Source organism: Pan paniscus, chromosome 16 (genome assembly GCF_029289425.2).
Source record: "Pan paniscus chromosome 16, NHGRI_mPanPan1-v2.0_pri, whole genome shotgun sequence".
NCBI lineage: Eukaryota > Metazoa > Chordata > Mammalia > Primates > Hominidae > Pan > Pan paniscus.
In genome coordinates, this window is record NC_073265.2 from 31966994 (window position 1) to 31988675 (window position 21682).

Sequence of the window (21682 nt, forward strand, 5' to 3'; positions counted from 1 at the left end):
TGTCCTGAGTATCCTCTCTTCTGCAGGGGCACAGAAACTTGCCTGATTCCAGGGATGTATGGATAGGGGATGAGCGAGGAGGCCATTCTGCAGTGAGGAAGAACTCCGCCTACAGTGAGTTGCGGGGAGTGTTGGGCATAGCCAGCTGCCTGGTTTGGAGACTTGGGGGCTGATGGCTGCTAGATCTTAGTGAGTCACTGGTCTGTGGGAGAGCTGTTGCTGTCCTGAGGCCCTGATGTTCAGTGCTATCACAGGGCCTCCACCTATTTCTTGTAGGCCGCAGAGCCTCCCTGGGCAGTTGCTGCTGTTCACCATCCAGTCTGTCCAGCTTGGGGACCTGCTTTTCCTCCTCCTACCAGGATTTGGCCAAGCATGTCGTGGACACTTCTATGGCTGATGTGAGTAACTGCTCCCACCCATCCCCACCATTCCTTTACCCAGACCTCTGCTGGGTGTGCAGGAAGAGAAAGTAGGAAAAAAGCTGGGCAGATGAGGAGCCCAAGGCTTGTGGGCATCTTCAGTGGTTCTTCATCTTGAGAAAAGGGGAATTCGGGTCAGGCGCAGTAGCTCATGCCTATAATCCCAACATTTTGGGAGGCCGAAGTGGGAGGATCACTTGAGGTCAGGAGTTCGAGACCAGCCTGGGAAGCATAGCAAGACCCTGTCTCTACAAAAAAATAAAAAACATTAGGCCAGGCATGGTAGCTCACACCTGTAGTCTCAGCACTTTGGGAGGCTGAGGTGGGAGGATCGCTTAAGCCCAGGAGGTTAACGCTGCAGTGAGCCGTGATTACGCCACTCCACTCCAGCCTGGGTGACAGAGCTAGACCCTGTCTCGAAAAAAAAGAAAAGGGGAATTTAGCAGATGCAGGCCAGACTGACTAACCCAGGGGCTTAGTTTTTACTGTGCCTCCTAATTTGGGTGTGGCCATTGTGTCCCCAGGTAATGGCTGCTTGTTCGGATAATTTGCACAACCTCTTCAGCTGCCAGGCAACTGCTGGCTGGAAGTAAGTTTGTGTAGGGTCCTTTGTACAGTGTCTGTCTTGGTAAGCTTGTCACCCTGCTTGGCTTCTCTCCTCCTTTCCCTTACCTGGATTCCTCAAGTCTTCACTCTGAGCCCCTCCTTTGTGACCCTTAGAGCCCATTTTTGACCCCTTTCTATTTTCTGTGCTTGGTGTCTCCCCCCAGCTATCAGGGTGAGGAGCAGGCGGTGCAGCTTTACTACAAGGTGTTTTCTTCCACTCGGCATGGCTTCCTAGGGGCAGGTGTGGTGTCCCAGCCGCTGTCTCGTGTGTGGGCGGCTGTCAGTGACCCCACTCTGTGGCCCCTGTATTACAAGCCCATCCAGACAGCAAGGCTGCATCAGCGAGTGACCGACAGCATCAGCCTGGGTGAGCCCAGGGAAGGAAGGCTTCCATGGGGCCTAGTTTCTGGTGTGCCCAGTGGGGTCTTGCTGGGGGATAGAGGTGGAGGGTTGGAGGCAGCCCTCTTCGGAGGCCAGGTACTCAGGTTACCTTGATTGCTCAGCCTAGGTTGAGCTAGGTGTCAAGTGATGGGGTGTTGGGGGGAGGGCTCCCTGACCAGGAAGGCTTTAGGACTAGGTCTGTCCATGGGCCTCCTGACCTTCCTTATCCCTGTCCCTCCAGTGTACTTGGTGTGCAACACCACCCTGTGCGCACTGAAGCAGCCACGGGATTTCTGTTGTGTCTGCGTGGAAGCCAAAGAGGTGCCTGCCTTGGTGGTAAAGACGTTGTGGGAAGAACTTGGGCTGAAGTGTCGTGAGAAACAATCTATGTGGGCCTCAGGTCCTCTAGGGGAAGGAGGGCAAATTGGGGCTGGAGCCAGGGTAGGGGTGGCTTGAAGGCTGGCCCAGTGTTGCCTTTCACCATACTGTCTACACGGGAGCCTGTTCCTGTTTTGTCCACACTACACAGGCAGGACTCCCATTTCCCTCTGTCCCCAGGGTCACCTGTCTGTCATGGCAGCCCAGTCTGTGTATGATACATCCATGCCAAGACCCAGCAGAAAAATGGTTCGCGGGGAGATCCTGCCCAGTGCCTGGATCTTGCAGCCCGTCACTGTGGAAGGGAAGGAAGTCACCAGAGTCATCTACTTGGCCCAGGTGATAAATCCTTTGCAGCTGGCCTCACAGCACAGGCTGACTTGGTCCCACAGCCCCCTGGGATTTTTCTGTCTCGCTTTTGAACACCCTCCAGTGCCCAGGCCCTTTGGCCTGAGACCTGGAGACTTGAGGGCTTCCTGGGCTTGCAGTAAGGGGAGTCAGTGGGGAACTGGAGAGAAGGGAATGAGACAGGAGTTTATCAATCTTTTCTGAAGCTGCTGTTACCGAAAACCTAGTGACCTGCATCCTGTGGGTGATCCCAGTGTCCTTAGGAGATAGATGAGTCATTGTGAGGCAAAAGCAGCAGCCTCGGCAGAGCGGAGTGATGACCTGTTGGGTTCACCTCTCCCCTCCCAGTCCCTTGACTTGTACTTTGTCACTAGGAGGTGAACGCCAATACTTAGATCTGGATGGCAGAGCCCAGGGGCCTGTAAACACCAAGCCACAATCTGAGGTGCTTCTCCCATCACCACAGGCTGAGGGGACTCCATGGGACTGGAGTACGCCTGGCATTCTCTCAAATCTATTTGCACCTTAAATTCTTCTCTCTCTGCTTTCAGGTGGAACTTGGTGCTCCAGGCTTCCCACCTCAGCTCCTGAGCTCTTTCATCAAACAGCAGCCACTGGTTATAGCCAGACTGGCTTCCTTCCTTGGTAGCTAGCATCTCACCGTCAAGATGGTGCTGCTGAGATGCAGGCCCAGGCTGCTCAAGAGAGACACTGTGGCAGCTCCTTGTTACTTTCCATACCACAGTGCAGGAAAAGCTGATGCTACCTGCTGTGGCCAATTGGGGCAGACAGCACTGGCCCAGGGATGCTAGCAAAGCCCAGTCAGTACTTGGTCACAGCTGGCACCAGTGCAGAGCAAACGGCCTGAGCTCCTGGCCCAGACTATCCAGAGTGAATGCAGCTCCGCTCACCTTTTGGATTTCTCACCTTTCTTTCCTGTTTCTGGGACTCTGAGGCAGACAGGACACTTAAGGACCAGGACTGGGCACAGCCAGCAGAGCCGGGGACTGCAGTGCTTTGGCAAGGTGCTTCCGCAGGCTGGTAGGGAAGCAGGCAGCCACTGGCCAAGACTCTGCTCTGAATCTACCTCCTCTAGCATTCAGCTCTACTGTGTGATGGGACGTTAAAAATACCAAAACAGAAAGAGGGTTTAAAAAACAGCTGCACAAACCAGAACACCGATTCAGAATCTTTTCTCCCTCTTGAGTTTTTGCAAAATACTTTATTATTGATTTTTGCTTTTTTTCTCCCTTTCCCTCCCAGGAGAAGACATTTGGGTCTTGGCCTGAGTCAGGGGTGTTGAGCGATGATGCTCTGATATGGAGCTGTCACTCTAGAGCTCGGTCAGATGGAAGACACTATAGAACCAGGTTGGACAGATTTGGGGTCAGGGTTGGGGGCTGAGTTCTTTTGAGGACTGGTTGGAGTGGCAGCCAGATGGTGGCTGCTGACAAGGCAAGAGGAATTTCAGAGATTAAACATTGTCCTTTGAGGAAGGGAGAGGAGGTGAATGAACTCCCAGAGGAGGTGAGTGGCTTGTTGGGAGGAAGCTCAGTTCCAGAACTTACCTCAGTGCACTTGGGAGGGGTGGAGTCCTGAGCATTCCATGATTTCTGCCCGGGCCCCACCTATCCTAGGATGGGGTGGGATGGAGAGTGGGTTCAGTTTTCTTGTACTTTAGCCTGGCTGAACATGAACTTTGTGTTTACCTGGAAGTGGTAGGGGTGGGAGAGATTCTCATCTTTAGTTCTGGTGCCCAAAATCTTTGGTAGATGGAGGGTAACTGGGGATTCAGAAGATGTGGTAAAAGGTATATTTCTGTAGTGTGGCAGAGATGTATTTTTCTAAAGTGTTTGCAGGGCATTTTTCCCTCTTACCTCAGATTAAGTTATTTATATATTGTTGATTGAAGGTTTTTTAAAATTGCTTTTAAACTTCTATTTCTCGGGTAAATTTTTTGGTGACATGATATATTTAACACCCTATTTATATACTCCTACCTCTTTTCATATAAATCTCTTACTAAGACTACTGACCAAAAAAGAACATTTTAAAATTAAAAGTCCTCTGTGTACTTTATCTAGTGAAGAGTAGATGAAATCCTGCACCGGGATAGCCTAAGTGTGTGATTCGAGCTTGGCAGATTAGCTGGAGATCACCCTGGCAATACCCACTCATAGCTGTTTCAAAGATTCAGTTTACATGTATGTACAGTTTCCCATGAACTTGGCATTGCTTTGCAGGGTAAACAGCAACCAGGTAAGTTGCTCAACTATAGCCCAAGTAAGAACTAAAGGGGAGAATCCAGAACAGTCACTGCCACACCTAACAGTGACCACAGTGCCCTGGGGCTTCTGAGGCAGAGCCACCTATGGGAATCTGAGTCAGGGGATAACCAGGAGGTGACCCTGTCCGCCTTAATAGAGAAGCCAGCCGGGCATGGTGGCTCATGCCTGTCATCCCAGGACGTTGGGAGGCTGAGGCGGGTGGATCACCTGAGGTCAGGAGTTTGAGACCAGCCTGGCCAACATGGTGAAACCCTGTCTCTACTAAAAATACAAAAAATTAGCCAGGCGTGGTGGCATGTGCCTGTAATCCCAGCTACTCGGGAGGCTGAGGCACAAGAATTGCTTGAACCTGGGAGGGGGAGGTTTCAGTGAGCCGAGCCGAGATTGTGTCACTGCACTCCAGCCTGGGCAACAGAGTGAGACTCTGTCTCAAAAAAAAAAAAAAAAAAAAAAAAAGCAACATCAGACCTGACTGAATCAGCAAGCGAAAGATTGAGAGGGATCTTGTAGCAAAAAGCAAAAGTGGAGTCAGATTTTGGATTCATGGTGTGGTTCTCATACTTTCGCATACATCAGAATCACCTGAACGCTTTCTCATGCCCCAGGATGGGCCCTACTCCAAGTTACTGGTTTGGTAGCCCCGGGGAAGGACCAGAGAATTTGTGTTAACAAGAAGTCCCAGGGGACCCTGAAGTTTGCTGGTCTGGGGACCACATTTTATAAACAGCTGGCTTTGACAATTAGCAGACATACAGAATCTAGTTCACTGACCCACTAGCTGCCTGTCTCCATAATCCTTAGAGTAGCCTTTAAGGCTCACACAGGCCAGCAGGAAGTTTCCTTCATCGGGAACATGTTAAATTTCCATTCAGATTCCCAAGAACTTGTTTTTAACTCAGTGGGCCTTAAGCCAGGCCTGGGTTATGGCCCAGCCCTTCAGTCTTAGCATCCTTAGGGGTTTCAGGTTTTCCTCTCCTGCCCATTCCATGTCACACACCTCAGCTGGGTCCTCTGGAACAAGTCAAGGAGTAGCCACAAGCCTGACGCTGACCCTAAGCTTCCTGGGTGGGGGCAGTGCTGTGGTTTAATCACACCCAGTGCTGGTCTCTGGGCATAGAAAGCTTTTTTTTTTTTTTTTTTTTTTTTTGGAGACAGACAGGGTATCGCTCTGTAGCCCAGGCTGGACTGCAGTGGTGTGATCATGGCTCACTGTAGCCTTGACCTCCTGGGCTCAAGTGATCCTCTGACCTCAGCCTCCCAAATAGCTATGACCACAGGCATGGACCACCACTCCTCACCAATTTTGTATTTTTTAAAGATGAGGCTTCCCCATGTTGCCCCGGCTGCTTCAAACTCCTGAGCACAAGTGATCCTCCCGCCTTGACCTCCCAAAGTGCTGGGATTACAGGTGTGAGCCACTGTGTCCGGCCGAGAAAGCATTCCTTAAAGCTTTTTTGGTTCCTAGGCATTCAGAACAAATTGGATTTAAAGGATAAAGATAAAGGCCTTTGAAAATGAAGAGATCAGGGGAAAATGGTTCAGATATAGAAACTTGTTAAAGGAGTAGCTGAGCTGAGGAGAAGGGAAAGGCATGGTGTTTGGGAGAAGTATGATCACAAGGTGGTGACTGAGGAAAACTCCCATTTTTTACTTTCTAGGTTGATGGGATTTCCTGGCTCTACCATGGTCACACAAGTGGACCCCTTTAGGTCCTCCTGAGGATTATATTATCAGTCCAACTCCTGGTTATTAATGCACATGATCACAGTAGTGCTTTTTTTTTTCCCCCCCTCAAAGAGATGGGGGTCTCACTCTTGCTCAGGCTGGAGTGCAGTGGCACAATCATAGTTCACTGTAACCTCTAACTCCTGGACTCAAGCAGTCCTCTCTCTCGGCTTCCCAAAGCACTGGGATTACAGGTGTGAACCTGTCAAAATCAGTGGCTCATTTATAGAGCTTGATACAGCTGTAATCGAGAAGCAATGCTTTTGCTCTGAGAAACTCCAAGCCAAATCAAACACCTTAGCCTTAAGCATAACAAGAACACTGCCCCACCATGTGGTTCAGTAGGGAATATCTTGTGTGTGGAAACTACATTATCCTAACCCTTTCTCCCACAAATATAAGCGAGTTACACAGGAGAAGTCAGTACCACTGGCGATAAATTAAATTAATAGATATTGCCACCAGAGACTAGCCCTCTAGAGTGGAATATACAGGCATTTCTAAGAGCCAAGGTAGCTCACCTTGTAATGCACAGAGCAAAGCCACAATTACAGCACTCCACCTACAGCCCACCCGAGACTGCAGCCTTCTAAAGGGAGAAGACAGGTGACAATGATTAGACATCAAGCCCTTGGTAAAGAAAACCAGTTTATTTTAAAAAGCTCTAAATGCCCTGTGCTTGGTCCCTGGTCAGGGAGAGGTCTCAAGAGGTTACTACCTGCACAGGGGCTGAAGGTACAGGGGGAAAGTCAGGTTTCAGTTGGTTGAGTCCTACCTTATCTGTTTGTTAGGCTTTTTCTAGAAAGTCTCGCTCTGTTACCCAGACTGGAGTGCAGTCGTGCGACCTCGGCTCACTGCAACCTCCACCTCCAGGTTCAAGCAGGTCTCCTGCCTCATACTCCTGAGTAGCTGGGATTACAGGCACACACCACCATGCCCAGCTAATAATTTTTTTATTTTTAGTAGAGACGGGGTTTTGCTATGTTGGCCAGGCTGGTCTTGAATTCCTGACCTCAGGCAGTCCGCCGACCTCGGGCCTCTCAAAGTGCTGGGATTACAGGCATGAGCCACCAGACCCGGCCTGTGTTAGGCATTTATAAGGAGATGGCAGTCCAGCTCCTGGTGATAAGAAAATGTAGACTCCCAAGATTCATGTTTTAACTTTCTTCATAAGTTAAGCAGAAGTCATTTGCCTCTGTCATGAATTCCAAGACTACAAAGTTTTAAGAGATGCTGGGATAGCAAATGAGGCTTGAATTCTGTGTTGACAAGCCCACACACCTCATTTCATTTAGCATCCAAGAGATAAACAAACACCACCTCTTCTACTCCAGGACTGGCATCTCTGGGCTTTTCTGCCATAATCCCGAATCAGGCCAACTCTCCTTCCTCTAGGATTCGCGTGGTGGGATGCCAGGCAGCAACACCCTTAGAGCAGGAAGTCTGACTGTAGACCCAGCTACACCCCAACCAGTGAGGGTCTGCATTGGGCACTTGGGCCTCCTCGTGAGGCGGGGGTCCAGGGTTCTGGTGCGATGCCCAAGGCAGGGCCACTTCTCAGCCCTAGCTCTGGGCCAGCACAGTGCCCCGGTTTGGCTGCACCAACTCACAAGCTCTTAGCTGGGGTTCTGGCAGGTGGGGCTCGGCTAGAAACAGATTAGACAGTGTTGCTAATTCTTCAGCAAAGTCCTGGAATACATGGAAAGATGAGGGAAAAGGCAGCATGTAATAATTCTCAATGGCTCATCCTTTTTCACTAAAGACCACAACCTGGCTGGCTACATTATTTTTTCTCAACTGCCCTCCACACTGAAATGGACATGAAACCTTGTCTGTTTACATGAAACCTTGTCTGTTTGTTAGTACTCTGGGAGGCTGAAGTTATGGCAGGGAGCGAACTCTGATGGAGGCACAGGCTTGACCAGTTTTTGAGTACTGCTGAGTGCATCTACTTCATCTTGAAATTATTATTCCCATTAAAATCCAGGTTATTCTAATTTTAAAAACCCATATAATGGGCTGTGCTGCTTTCCAACTAACTGCCTGCCTTTCGTCCGTCTTCCCACTAACACAGTCCCTCATATAATAACTACTCAAATCGGGACAATTTCAGGGTGGCCCTGAAGACTCTTGACAAAAATCCACTTAGTTTGGCCCCATCACTTGCTTCCTTTCAGGACAGATGGGATATGTAACACCTGTTCTCTCTCCACCTAAAAGACAGGAGACTCCTTACCCCTGGCCACAGGGCCTGGTGGAGGCTGCCCAGGCAGGCCTCTATCTCCATCCGTCCCATCAGACCCTTCTCCACCAGCTCCCGGAGCAAGAATAGCAGCAAGTCCCACTGCAAAACACACCGAGGTCAGGGTTGCTAGGAGGACGGCAGAGTGACCCTGATGACAGAGATTGAGATCTCAAAGGGCAGAGCTGCTGGGAAGAGACTTGAGATGGATAAGTGGAGCCCATTTCTGTGTGGAACAGGAAGGGGAAATAAAGGATGCAGAGCAGCTCATAGTTTGGGGCAAGGGTGGTGGATGTTCAGAGTGTGACTGCAGAGGGCTTCTTGTTCCGTCTGACTCACCTCCCTTGGCCTTGTGTCTGCCAGAAGCCCCACATTTCTTGGGCTCAGCAGCAGCTGCAGCGGAACCGGCCCCTGAAAGTCTTCCTTCCACAAGGAAAGCAGCATGTGCAGAAGCCTTCGAGCCTGCCCTCTCTCCAGCCTGTACTGTGCCGGGGGCCCTAGGATAGGAATTTGATCTGCAACTGTGGAAAGAGGAAAGCCAACCTTTAAAAGATGGGGGCAGGCCGGGTGCGGTGACTCACACCTATAATCCCAACACTTTGGGAGGCTGAGATGGGCAGATCAGGGGTTCGAGACCAGTCTGGCCAACATAGTGAAACCCCATCTCTATTAAAAATACCAAAATTAGCCAGGCGTGGTGGAAGGCACCTGTAGTCCCAGTTACTTGGCCGAGGCAGAATTGCTTGAACCCGGGAGGCAGAGGTTGCAGTTAGCTAAGATTGTGCCACTGCACTCCAGCCTGGGCAACAGAACAAGATTCCGTCTCAAAAAAAAAAAGGGACAGAAGAGGGCTCTGTTTCTAATCTTGCTTGTACCCAACCCTGAGATTTGGGGGATCAGGCAAGAGAGGGATTTGATGGAAAGGAACCATACCGAGGAGGGAAGCTAACTCCACAGAGCACTTTGCCAGATGCTGCTCAGCAGGTGGGCACAGGAACTGCGGTTGGGGGGGGTGGAAAGAGAGACCATAGGTATCACCATGCTTACTGCTGCGAGAACTGGCCCTGAGCCAGTGTGGCTCTGGTTATCAGGTCTCACACAAGGACACAGAAAAAAGCCCTCCGGTGGCAGATGCCACAGCTCACCTGGCGGCACCGCAGCGTCTGGCCCAGCTGGCCTAGGAGCTGTTCCAGATGCTCTGGGGAGACTCCCTCGTCAGGGTCCCGTGGCCCCACGGCCAAGGAGAGCACGTCCTGTGAAGAGCAGGGGGAGAGATCACCTTGCGCTGGGGGCCAGGATGCCACAGAGAATTTGGCTTGGGACAGGGATCAGCCAGTGGAGAGAGGCAGAAGAATGGGCCCCGGGATATGGTGAGTAAAGCCAAGTTGCCCCTAGACCTGGGACTTGGGCAGGATAATACAGCCAGGGGAAGCAACCATGTGGACAACAAAAGAAGGAACAGATGGAGGTCAGCTGAGGGACAGTAGGCTGCCATAGCATGGGAAACGTCACTCAACTTGGGACCAAACTGTAGCTAACCAACTCCCATAGGGCATCTTATTCTTGAAGCATGTAAGGAAACCGGCCTATCAGATACCGTCTTAGTAGCGTCTGTCTCTCAAGCCTCTCTCTTCATCTTCTCTGGAGAGCTGAGCTTTCAATACAGAAATCCTCTGCATATTGACAACCAGTATCAAATGGCCACTAAGCCTCTTCCTCTCCCTCCTACATAATCTCCATTTTTTAGTCATTGTACCTTATAGTCCCTATTCCAATCTCTATTCCTAGATCATTACCCTAGACCAGAACCAGACAGTAAATATTTTAGGCTTTGCAGGCCATAAAGTCTGTGTCCCAACTATGCAACTCTGCTGTTCAGTAGTTGCACAAAAGCAGCCATAGGCAGCTCGTACACAAATTAATATGGCTGCATTCCACTAAAACTTCACTCACAAAACAAGGGGCTGGCTCGCTTCAGTCCATGGGCTGTTTCTTGACTCCTGCTCTAGACAGTCTTTGAGTTTTAAAATAAAGTTAGGAGAACTGATGGTTTATTCTTACTGCCTGTAACTAAACAAGCATCACCTCCCACATAGAACATTTCTGAAATTGTCTCCAAATACTGGGGCGACTGCCTCCTAGAGACTCATTTGCTATCAAGCCATTCACCACCCCACTCTCATCACCATCTGCATAATAAGCATTTAGTCAAAAATGTCCTAGCTGCCCTTTTCCCCTTTTGGATGATTAAAAAGTCAGAGTGACAATTAGGAAAACCATTCAGTTCAGCTCTGCCCTACCTAACCCCCATTCAGTAATGAGTGAAATGGGGACTAGCTGGACAGCACAGACAGCTTCTACATAAAAATCCTGGAGCTGATGTGAGAAAGGAAAAACCAGGAACAGAGCAGGGGAGAGGGAGCAGGGAAGCCAAAGGGAGTAGGGTAGCCGTGTACTTTTATCTCGGAGATGAGGTGGGAGGGGAGGGGAGCATGGTGCTCACAGGCGCGGGAGCAGCCCCTCCGCTCCCCCCGGGCAGCAGGTTCAGGACCCTGGGCTCGAAGTGTGCGACTCACTGCTGCTTTCACCTCCCTCCTGATCAGTGCTGTGGGGCAGAGGGAGAATGGGAAAGGAATCACGGGAGGGCCCTGCACAGGCTCACCATGCTAACCCATGCCTCTTGCTGTTTCCTACTGGCTCTCAGTCCCATCGCCCACAAGATGCCTCTGACTCTCTGCCAGTCCACTTTTTAAACACTTGATTCAGCCACTCCCCCATCCAGGACCTTACCTGTGATGTTGGCTGACAGCCAAGCACAGGCTTTCTCTGTTGCAAGCCCCACAGCAATGTTCTCTGCACTGCTCAGAACCTGCGAAACAGAACTACAGAGTCAGGGGCTAGGGGAGGGCCGGGTGCAACAAAGGATGCCAGAGTCGAGCACTGACCCCGCCCCCACACACCCTCCCGCAGCCTCAGACTACTCCGTGCACCTCCCCACAACTGCCTGGCCTGCTAGCTGCAGGCCTCCCTCACACGTACGGCTGCCGGGGTCTCCTCTGGAAGCAGCGCCCGCACAGCCCCAGGGCTCTTCCTTTGACAGAACCTAAAAGGGGACAGATGGGGTCAGTGATCTCTGGGTATTTCAGCCTGGCTGCAGAAGTAAATGCCCCGAGTGCACCAAGCCCCTGACCTGGGAGGCTGTACCTTGGAAGGAGGCACCGTTTGCCCTCCCACCCCACCCCAGGTGCCAGAGAAAAGAGAAGCCCAACCGCCAGCCCCACAGCATCACACACGCTCCCAAACCTAGGTTTGGCTTTTGTGCCACAGAAGGCCTACAGCCAGTGCAGGGCTTATAGAGAATGGGCGCAGGGAGAAGAAAAAAGGAGGCATGAAGAGAAGAAAGGGAAAAAAGAGTAAGTGTGAAGGAGGAAAGAAAGGACGGAGAAAGCCAAGAGGAGAGTGGATCAAATGGACCAGCGCTGCTTACTCCCGCCCCAGGGCCAATGCCTGGGCCCCGTGGGGGCACAGCTGGGAACACAAGATCTCCAACAGCTGGGCTGGGTCTCCCCCTTCCTCTCCCTGTGTCACCAGCTGCTCTTGGAGAAGTGACTCTGCCTGGCGCACCAGATCTGCCACCAGTGTAGCCCTGCAGCAGGGACAGCAAGGTTGGGGATGGTTGGAGGGTTAATCAGAAAGAGGCTGCAAATTTAAGGGAATTTGGTCAGAAATTTGCTTCAAAATGTGTCAGCCATTTCAGCCCCACACCCACCCTCTGGCTGACCTTCTCAGTTTAGCAACTGAGGAAAAAGGGGAAAAAATGGTAGGGCGATGAGACCAGGATCCTTAACCCACTCTTACTTGATATGTTTGACACAGTTTGATCCAATTCTTTCTGCCACAAACTCTACGGTCCGGCGCAAGGAGGGCGGCTGGTTGTGGAAAAAGGCCTGGGCGAGCTGTGCCTTGGGGGAGGAGGGAGAGGCAGCAAGGCTTCCTCCAGCCTCCCTGTCCCCGCCCCCAAGCCCCCCTCATTTTCCCCACGGCTGTCTCCGCCCTGCCCTTACCTGCAGCCCCTGGCTGGTCTGGGAAGGCTGGGCTCCCAGGCTGGTGGTAGTGGTGGGGGTGATTTTCCTCATGAAGCCCCCACTCCGTCCACTACTGCCTGACACCCACGAAGCGAGCAGTTTCCGGAGCTCTCCTGTATCAGTGAAGTCCAAGTTCTCAGTTCCAGAACCCTCTCCCCTCCCTAAGTATCATGGACTTTATTTGTGGAGTCAAGAGGCTCAGATACCCAGGAATGACTATGAACGGAGCAATATCCAAGGGAGCTGGGCCAAGGGGGTGCCTTTTGGGTACTCATGGAGGGACAGACCAAGGACCGTCCAGGGAAGACCGGTGCTCACCGATGTAGGGGCAGCAGGTGTAGAGCAGCTGCTGGTCCACCACAGGCGCATTGTCCTGGGGAGAAAAGGTTGGTGTCAGCAGGCTGCCCCTCTCCCAGCGCACCCAGAAAGCAGGCAGTTGGCAGGGCCTTTACAAGGGTTACATCTGCCCCTGGCTGGGCCTCCCCAGGCAGCCCACTTCCTTTATTCCTGAGTTTCCCATGGCTCTGGCTGGACCCTAACACTCACCAAGCCATGCTCTGGGGCTACTGTGTCCACCTCAAAGGCATATGAGGGACCCTCTTCCAGAAAGAACAAGTCCTCAGGGACTGTGGGAATCTGGCAAGACAGTCACAATTCAGGTCAACTTCAGAGACCCCCACCCACCCCACCCCACCTCCTGCACGGTCCCAGGGTGTAGGCGCCAGCTTCAAAGCAGCCACCTCTGAGATGATGGGAATCCCCAGGCCTTTCCTGAACCTTCGTCTTCCAGCCCTTGCCTCATTCGCACTCAGACATTTGCCCACTCCCCATCTTCAGCTGCAGAACCTCTCTCCAATCTGGACCCTCACTCTGCCCACCTGGAAAAGCCAGCCCAGGACAGCAAGTAGCAGCAGCTTGTTCAGGAAACACATCTTCCCCTCACTCTCCTGCGACAACACCAAGCTCCTGAAACATCAATGGGCAGTACACGGGTTTGAGCAGAAAGGGGAAGGGAATGGAGGCAAACGCCGTCACTGGAAACTGGCTTGCAAAAGCAGAACTAAAAGGGACTGGGGCCATGTTGGCAAGCAGGATCCCCCCAGCCCCGCCTCCTGCATGGGGACTGTCTCTCAGCGGGGCCACCTCAGGAACAGCATGAGGCCAATGAAAGTGCAGATGATTTCCCACTGTACCTCAGGGGAGCCAATCGTGCCTCTCCCAGGGCTCAGTTATGGCCAGGGCACCACACACACAGTGCAGACTGCTCGACCCTCTTTATTAATAGCAGGCTTGACCAATGTCCCCTGAGTCCCGAATCCTTTCATCAAGCCTTAGCCTTGTTCCACTCACCGGTGCAGGCGCAGTAGGAGAGTGAAGATGTCCCGGTAATATTCCAGCAAGGGAACAACATGGTCAGCAAAGGAGAGAAACTCCACCAGCCAGGGCACGGTGAGCACCGCCCGGCGGGCCTGCAGCCCTCGCTGCAGCAGAGTCCGCACATCCAGGACCGGAGGGACCTGGGAGGGCCAGACCTCAGTCAGGGGGCAGGTCCCTAGGAAGGGCTGGGAGATGCCCTTTAACCTGCCCGGTTTCCAGAATAGCCAAGGAAACCAGTCAGCTTCAGTGCCTGGCCGGTCCTCCCTGCTCCCTCCTCACCAGAATCCCCCGCCCATTCACCTGACTCCTGAGGGCCAGAATGGAGTCCTGAAGCTCACCGGTCGGGGGAGGTTCAGGCCCCCGGTATGGCAGGAAAGCCACAAAGCCCAGGAATTTAGCCAAAAGTCTCAGGCTAAGAAGCACCACAGCAAATTGCTTCCGCTCACCCTGCATGGAATCAAGGGAAGTAAAAGGTCTAAGCATGAGGCTTCCAGAACAATTCCCGATCTGTTACAAAGTTTTTCTTGAACATACTCCCTTCCCTCCTGGGTCAGACCCCATTATTTCCCTTGTTCTGTTTTCAGACCTGCCAGTCTACGTCTGACTCCCCGTCTTCATCACTGGGCTCATGCTGGGGCAGGGCAAGACCATTGAGCTCCCGGATCTTCAAGCTCAGACTGTCCATGAGATGCTGGTTAAACTGGAAGCTGAGAAGAAGGGGTGGGTGGGGCATAAGCACTGGAAGAGGTACAGGAAAAGCCAGAATCGAGAAGGGGCACTCCAGAGAGAAGGGAGCAGCAGGACAGACAGGGAGGCCCAGGAGCAATGAAATCACCCACGTGGGTGACAGAATGAGAAGTGCAATGAAGCCAGCAAGTTGGAGCTGGAAGGAGCCTATCTCCAGGCAAAGGAGACTGGAGAACTATTTACCCTTTTGGGAAGCCAAACCTTTCCTGGCCTCTGCCCCATTCCTTGCAAGACACAGGGGAGCCTACCTGCTGGCACTAAGGATGAAGTCCCTAAAGAAGCCTTGACAGCCTGGGAAGGTGGGGGGTGGGCAGGGCCCCCCACTGCTCTGAGGAGCCATAAGCCGTTCCTGTAGGCGCCACAACCGCCCCAGCTTGTCAGCTCCCAGCACACTCAACACATCTGGGGCCTCGCCCAAGACAGTGCCCCCAGCACCACCAGGGCTCTGACACATCTGGGGTGGAAGAGGAAGGAGAGAAATTAAAAAATCAGTAAGTGGGAGGGAAGGACTGAACAAAAAATAAGGAGAAAGTAATGAACATTTAAGGAATGCCAACTGTGTCAAGCGCTTTAGATAGATTTTCTGAGATGTGAATTACATTATTGTTTCACAGGTGAAGAAACTGAAACTCCAAGGTTAAGCATGTGCCTAGGGTCACTAGAGCTAGGATCTGAAACAAAGCTTGACTACTTACTAAGCCTGGGCTCTTTACCACAGCACAAATCAGGGAAGGCAGCAGCAGGCTAGAGGAGCTGCAGGGCCCGGGATGTGTCAAAGAGAGTGCCCTGGCTTTTCTGTGGCCACTGGAGTTTCAGCCACTCCGCGAGGAGTAGAACTCTTGTTCAAATTCCAGCCCAGGACCTGCCAGGCTGTCTGCCCTATCCCAAAGTGCAGCCGTTAAGTGGCTGCCTGTGATGCCTGCTGTTTAATGTGGATTAATCTCTTGCTGGGGCTGTTACCTGGAGTAGTTGTTTTTGGAAAAGCCGAACAAAGTGGCTGTGGCTGCAGGCTGCGGAGAGCTGACCCATCATGGCCCTGAGGAATAGAAGGCAGGAATGAAGGGTGTGGAAAGGAGGGAGAGGGAGAAAGATCTGAGAGAAGCAGCCAACCCCTGGACTTCCCAGCCGTTTACCAGGGACTTGAGCAGACCTCAGCCAGAGCCAGCCTGCAAAGGGACACTCCCTCAGCACCAAGGTCCTCCGAGGCTAGAAGTGCACTTAACCAAACAAGAAATCATGCGACCGCACCCCCCAACCGTCTTCAGCCACACTAACAGGCGGCGGGTTTCATGAGCAATGTGAAGGGAGATGACTGGACTGAGGTTCGCGTTCTGAACCCAGGCATCTACCTACACAGTGACCAGACTTGCCCAAATTAGAGGATGGAGAAGATGGAGGCTGGATGTGTCTAACCAGTGACTTGGGCCAAAAAAACCCTCAAGCAACCTGGGTTAAGAGCTTTGGACTTTCTAAGCAATTGCCACTACAGAACAAGGATAAGACACCTGTGAGTGGAAGGAGCTGGAGAGACACATCCCTTTCGAGTAGAGGCAGAGTTATCAATAACTAAAGAGATTTCGGAGGATAGAAGAAAACAGCTAATGGCTGGTAGGAGCGGGGAAAAGCCTTCCCTCCTCCTCCCTCCTGCCACCGAGCAAGCACTGAGCTACTCAATGCCAGGAACAAGAAAGACAAGGTCTGAGCACCCACCTGATTCTGCTGCCCAAGCCCTTCTCAAAATCCCAGCCAGGCTCCTCATGGTGATCTTCCCACTCTCGCAGCACCTCATAAAACACATCCCTGATGCATAAGAACGCCTGATCAGCTGAGGCACTCACTCCCACCAGTGCCTTCCTGCCCCTGGAAGAACTATCCATAGCCCACCCACCACCTTTTTTTTTTTTTTTTTTTTTTTTTGGAGATGGAGTCTTGCTCTTGTCACTTAGGCTGGAGTGCAATGACGCGATCTCAGCTCACTGCAACCTCCGCCCCGCCTGGGTTCAAGCGATTCTCCTGCCTCAGCCTCCAGAGTAGCTGGGATTACAAGTGCCCACCACCACGCCTGGCTAATTTTTGTATTTTTAGTAGAGACGGAGTTTCACCATGTTGGCCCGGCTGGTCTCAAACTCCTGACCTCAGGTGATCCGCCCCTCGGCCTCCTGAAGTGCTAGGATTACAGGCTTGAGCCACCACACCCGGCCAGCAGCCCCATTTTTTAATTTCTCCAGAGTTCTCTATATGATGACAGTAGTGCTACAGACCAGCAGCACATTACAGGCTTCATGTACTTCTGTGGGCAGTGACAGTTCATCCTGGCACACTCTTGCCTGAGAACCCTGAGACTAAAACCATACACCTGTGAGATGGCTGGCTAAGCGCCGGGGTTCACAGGTGCACACGAGAATGAAGCCAGGTGGTCCCTATGATGGCCGGCAGGAAGGACCTGGGGGGGACTAACCCACCACCTGTTAGTGCCAAACTCCTAATTTCTATGAAACCAAACAGCTGCCTATTCCAGAAAAATGTCATCTCATTCCCTCCCCAAAAAGTCCCTTTTCTTATCACCTCTGTTTCTTAAAAGTATGAAAGGCTCGGTCACTGGAGAAGTTGGCACGATTATCAGTCTCTGGCTGAAAGGAGACAGCTTGAGTAGAGGGAGGCATCACCAGAGAGACCTAAAATACAGCAGGAACGTTAGGAACTGCAGGGTCATGCTGAGAAAACTTCTCCCTCTTATTCTTGCCCAGAGTTAGCTCACATTACACTGAAGTGTCGTCAGCAGGGTTGCCTGAATTTATGAAAGCTAGGAAGGGTTAGGTCCAGGCTAGTGGGCAACTAAGCTGGGGTTACTACCTTGGCAACACTGCCCTCATAGGCAGCTCGAAGGCGGCCTTGCAGAGCTGGTGAGAAGCACAGCAGCCGCTCATTCTCAGCCAGCAGCTTCAAGGTCCCTTTGTCCAGGTTGGAAAGAACCCTGCAGGGACAAGAGCACCTATGACTGAGACCAGAACACAGACTGCAAGTAGGAAGCAAGCACCTGCACACCACAGAGGATCTCTAAGGCATGGCGCAGGTATGCAAGCCCAGATATGTACTGCAAGGTCTAGGGCCAAGGATCAAAGATAATGAAAGTCAAGGGGAGGATATGAGACTTTACAGAGCAAGGACCAAGACAGCAGGACAGGAACATTACCCAGAAACCAAAGCTCAGCTGCCAAGACCACAGGGGTCCATTTCTTTTTCTTTTTCTTGAGATGGGGGTCTCTGTCACCCAGGCTGGGCTGGGTGTCACCCAGGCTGCAGTGGCGTGATCTCACTACAGCCTGGACCTCCCAGGCTCAGGTGATCCTTCCACCTCAGCCTCCTAAGTAGCTGGGATTATAGGCGCACTCCACCACACCCGGCCTTTTTTTTTTTTTTTTTTTTTTTTTTGGTAGAGATGGGATTTTGTCATGTTGCCCAGGCTGGTCTAAAACTCCTGGGCCTAAGTCACTGTCCTGCCTCGGCCTCTCAAAGTGGTGGGAATGCAGGCGTGAGCCACCACACCTGGCCCCATCTCAATTCTTTCAGGGACTACATTCATAGCCTTAACACAAAATTAAAGATTATAGGTAGGAGAAGGTCCAGGACCACTGCCCCTGTGTTAAGCACCAGCATATATCCCAAGCAGCCAGAGAGCTAAGCAGATGATGAGAATGAGGCCCAAATGCCTCAGCCAGGGAAACTCACTGAAAGTGACACTCCAAAACCTGCACTGCAAAGAAGACACAATCGTGGATGCTTTGGAACAGTGGACTTTCCAGGGAATCTAGAAGGACAGTACCAAGCTGTCAGTTAAGAACGGTCCCGTTTCTAGACCCCATGTCTCAAAAGGAGGCTTGCTCACTGACCTAGGACAGCTGGACTTAGTTCAGGGTCACTGTCCTTGGCAGTCACCATCCTCCGGGCAGTGAGGAGCTGAAAGACGAAGAAAAGCTCCAAGAAGAGGTTTGGTACCAGGTTCTCTAGATAGATACAAAAAGAAAGCCCATGGTATGGGCACCATTTGGAGCCAAGGCTCAGTTCCAAGTGCCTTACCAATTCTCTTACCCATAAGTTCTACAAGTGTCTCCACTCCAGCTCCCTCTGCTCTCACTCACCAGCAATGCACGAGGAGTAAACAAGGGCTACAAGCTCCAGGCGCTGGCGGGAAGACACTCTGGCAGGGTCCGCAGGTTCATCTGTGAGGCTTCCTGTCCGTCTGGGGAGGGGCGACCCCAATTCTGGGGTGGGACAGGTGGGGGTAGGTGACTGCTGCAGCTGCTTAGAGCTATGGAATAAAGAAATTTCATGAGCAGTCAGCTTGGCTTCCCTGCTACGGCCACACTCAGGTCACTCCAGAGAAGATACCAACAGCCCAGGAGACAAACCCAGAGTCCCCAAGAGGGAAATCAATTTCAGGGAAAACCCCTGAAGATCCCCCACAGCGAGGAAACCCGATATCCCCAGGAGCGGCCAGGCCATACCGCTCCTTCCTGAGCATCTCTCGCTCCTCTTGCAGACTTCTGCACCCTGGGGGAAGGCCAAGGCCCCAAGGGCTAGTGTCCAGGACTGAGGGTTGGGAACTGGGGACACAGCTGATTGGGGGTGAGGTGAAGCAGGTCTTGGGCTTGGAGAGTGACCGCTCTTCGCTCACCGGAGTTGGGTTGATCCTGCGAGAAGGCTTCGTCCTGCTGAGAGTAGCCACAGGTTTTTCTCAAATTCCTATCTTCAAACATCTCCCCTCCACCACCGCAACAGCTAGACCTCTCGCCAAAAAACCCCACAAAAACCCTCACCATCACCCCCAGCCTTCTACCCATCCTGGCGCTCCACTGCAGAGCGCCGAGCTCGAATGACTGACTCCCCAGAGCCTTCGTGGTACCCATCTCCTGCATGAGAGCTGAGTCTCACCCTGTAGGGCCGGGGGAAACCGAGCCTACGGGAGGGAACTCCTCCAGGTTGCTGAGGTTTGGCGGATCAGACAGCGTGAGGCTGGGGCGGCTGGGGCTGCCAGAGCCCCTAAGCCTCCGGCCCCCGGCTCCGGGCAGGCTCTCCCCGCTGACACCCTCCTCCAGGCCGCGGCCTCCACGCTCGCGGGCCGGCCCCGGGCCCCGCCTCCTGCCCCCGCGGCGGGCCACAGGGGCCTCGGCAGCGGTGCTCAGGGCCTCGGTCGGAGGGAAAAGCTGGCTGCGCGCCCCGCGGCTACCCCGCGGCGGGCCTCCCGGCCTCCCTGGCAAGGCTGCCGAGGCGCCCGGGGTCTTGGCGGGGGTCGGGGGCCCCTGCGGGAGGACGCGGCTGCTCTGCTCCCTCAGGAAGTTCAACAGGAACGGTACGAATTCTTTCCGCAGGGCCCGGAGTGAGCTCAGCGCGGCCGCCTCCCCAGCGTTATCCTAGGGCAGAAGCACAGGTGGAGGGGCGAGAGGGTCAGCCGCCGGCCCGCGGGCCGTGAGCAGCCGGGGCCGTAGGGCGCGCCTCGGGTGGGCGGCCCGGGCAGCGGCGCCCAGTTAGAGTGCACTCGGCCCGGCTGGCAGCTAGGCGCCCTAGAGGAAGGGGACTGGAGGGCTGGACTCCACTGCGGGAACCGGCTTCGAGTCAGACCTGGGGGCGTGTCACCGCTGTTACCTCCGAACCCGGGGTGCTGCGCGCGATCCACCGCACGACGGCTGCGACCGACACCTCTTCTCGCAGCAGCGACTCCAAAACGGCCGCCATCCCGGTCGGGGCGCTCTGGGACGACTGCGCAGGCGCCGGCGCGCCGCGGGCGGCCAGGGAGGGGCGGGGCCGGCGGCGGGGAACGACCGTTGGGTCGCGGGATGGGGAGGGACCCGGCTGGCGGGGCGGGGCGGGGCGGGGCGGGGCGGAGCCGGCTGTTGCCCAGACCCACGGTCAAGGCCTCGCTGGGTCCTCAACCCTGGCCGAGAGGCCGGTTGTTAGGAGGTGAAATGTGGATCACAGCGCCTGGGGAGGCCCACCTTGGCTGCCCGCCCTGGAGCGACCTGAAGGGAGGGATTCGAGCTGGGAGTGGGTCTGCCGCGGGTCGGACGCCCTTCTAGGGAGACCCAGGACCCGGGAGAGAGGTAGAGGGGAGCAGAGACAGCCACCAGCTTCTATCTTCTGCTCTAAGCACATTCTTTCACGAGTTTAAGTTTCCTAGATCCAACTGGCACCACCCCAGAGAAATTATAATCTAATCTTTCATTTTGACTTTGTTCTTCTCAAAGGCCGATTTTTCAATCCCTTGGCCGAGCAGTACCCATCGGCTTTTCAGCGCTCACCATCAACTGACCATTTAGGAAAGAATTATTTCTAGGAGGTTCTTAATAATCCCCAAGCCACAACCCTTAAAGTGCCTCGGGCCACCCTGCACACAGAATTGCTTGTATGTAGCTTTATTTACTTAAGTGGGTTTACATGAGGTTAATATTTCAACTGCTTTGCAGTTTAGATGTCAGTAAGCATATCATGATTAGCTTCTGGGAGCTTGAGGTTTGTTTTTTTGGGTTTGGTGTTTTTTGTTTTTGTTTTGTTTTGTTTTATTGAGACAGGGTCTTGCTCTGTTGCCCAGGCTGGAGTGCAGTGGCGTGAGCACGGCTCACTGCAGCCTTGGCCTCCTGGGCTCAAGCAATCCTCCCGACTCAGCCTCCCTAGGGCTATAGCCTAGCTAATGTTTTGGCGGGGAGAGGGCAGCAGATCCAAAGTGCTGGGATTATAGGCGTGGGCCACCACGCCCGGCCTGAGTAATTTCTTAATCTCCTTTATTTAATTTTATTTTGAGATGGAGTCTCGCTCTGTCACCCCCAGGGCTGGAATGCAGTGGGAGGCAGAGGTGGGCGGATCACGAGGTCGAGAGATGGAGACCATCCTGGCCAACATGGTGAAACCGTGTCTCTACTAAAAATACAAAAATTAACTGGGCGTGGTGGCACGCGCCTGTAGTCCTAGCTACTCGGGAGGCTGAGGCAGGAGAATCGCTTGAACCTGGGAGGCGGAGGTTGCAGTGATCCAAGATCACGCCACTGCACTCCAGCCTGGGTGACAGAGCGAGACTCCATCTCAAAAACAAAA

The 21682-nt window shown here is 53.1% G+C and overlaps 2 protein-coding genes across 9 annotated transcripts in view; one reads left to right on the forward strand and one right to left on the reverse strand.

The window, feature by feature from the left end:
• The window catches only part of STARD9 (StAR related lipid transfer domain containing 9), a 144482-nt gene extending 140272 nt beyond the window's left edge, over positions 1-4210 (forward strand). Inside the window, exons 27-33 of one of the 2 annotated variants that reach the window (XM_063596570.1) lie at positions 27-114; positions 277-398; positions 944-1008; positions 1190-1392; positions 1648-1742; positions 1965-2123; positions 2684-4210. In XM_063596570.1, coding sequence (XP_063452640.1) covers positions 27-114; positions 277-398; positions 944-1008; positions 1190-1392; positions 1648-1742; positions 1965-2123; positions 2684-2785 — 834 coding nt within the window. In that variant the 3' untranslated portion in view covers positions 2786-4210. The remainder of the gene's footprint in view (positions 1-26; positions 115-276; positions 399-943; positions 1009-1189; positions 1393-1647; positions 1743-1964; positions 2124-2683) is intronic. The other variant, XM_003805597.6, reaches the window with a different exon arrangement.
• A 2570-nt stretch (positions 4211-6780) lies between these two features.
• CDAN1 (codanin 1) lies at positions 6781-20381 on the reverse strand. Of its 7 annotated transcripts, none has more exons than XM_034938599.4 (28): positions 20240-20381; positions 19529-20007; positions 19102-19308; positions 18736-18905; positions 18487-18600; positions 18326-18404; positions 17450-17570; positions 17162-17271; positions 16307-16396; positions 15557-15632; positions 14845-15050; positions 14436-14556; positions 14150-14296; positions 13823-13989; positions 13351-13438; positions 13019-13108; positions 12791-12845; positions 12452-12585; positions 12246-12349; positions 11875-12033; positions 11427-11490; positions 11178-11256; positions 10844-10992; positions 9533-9640; positions 9321-9384; positions 8727-8908; positions 8382-8489; positions 6781-7834 (listed from the first exon to the last, which is right to left on the reverse strand). In XM_034938599.4, exons 1-28 carry the CDS (start codon positions 20327-20329, stop codon positions 7709-7711), a joined length of 3687 nt encoding a protein of 1228 aa, XP_034794490.1. In that variant the 5' UTR covers positions 20330-20381; the 3' UTR covers positions 6781-7708. The 7 variants fall into 7 exon arrangements, 6 of the variants coding, with proteins under 6 accessions (XP_034794490.1, XP_034794487.1, XP_034794486.1 ...); XM_034938596.4 differs by having other exon boundaries at positions 19102-19305; positions 20240-20374; XM_034938595.3 differs by having other exon boundaries at positions 19102-19305; positions 20216-20363.
• Between the last annotated feature and the right edge of the window lie 1301 nt (positions 20382-21682).

Excerpts from the sequence above, each read along its gene's own strand:
- CDAN1 (XM_034938594.3), bottom strand. The coding sequence starts at position 20,329 with ATGGCGGCCGTTTTGGAGTCGCTGCTGCGAGAAGAGGTGTCGGTCGCA. Across the intron at positions 13,990-14,149 it reads TTCTGGCCCTCAGGAGTCAG|GTCCCTCCGGTCCTGGATGT; the intron begins GTGAATGGGCGG and ends TGGCCCTCCCAG. Across the intron at positions 12,034-12,245 it reads AACTGTGTCAAACATATCAA|GGCTACACTGGTGGCAGATC; the intron begins GTAAGAGTGGGT and ends TCCCTGCTGCAG.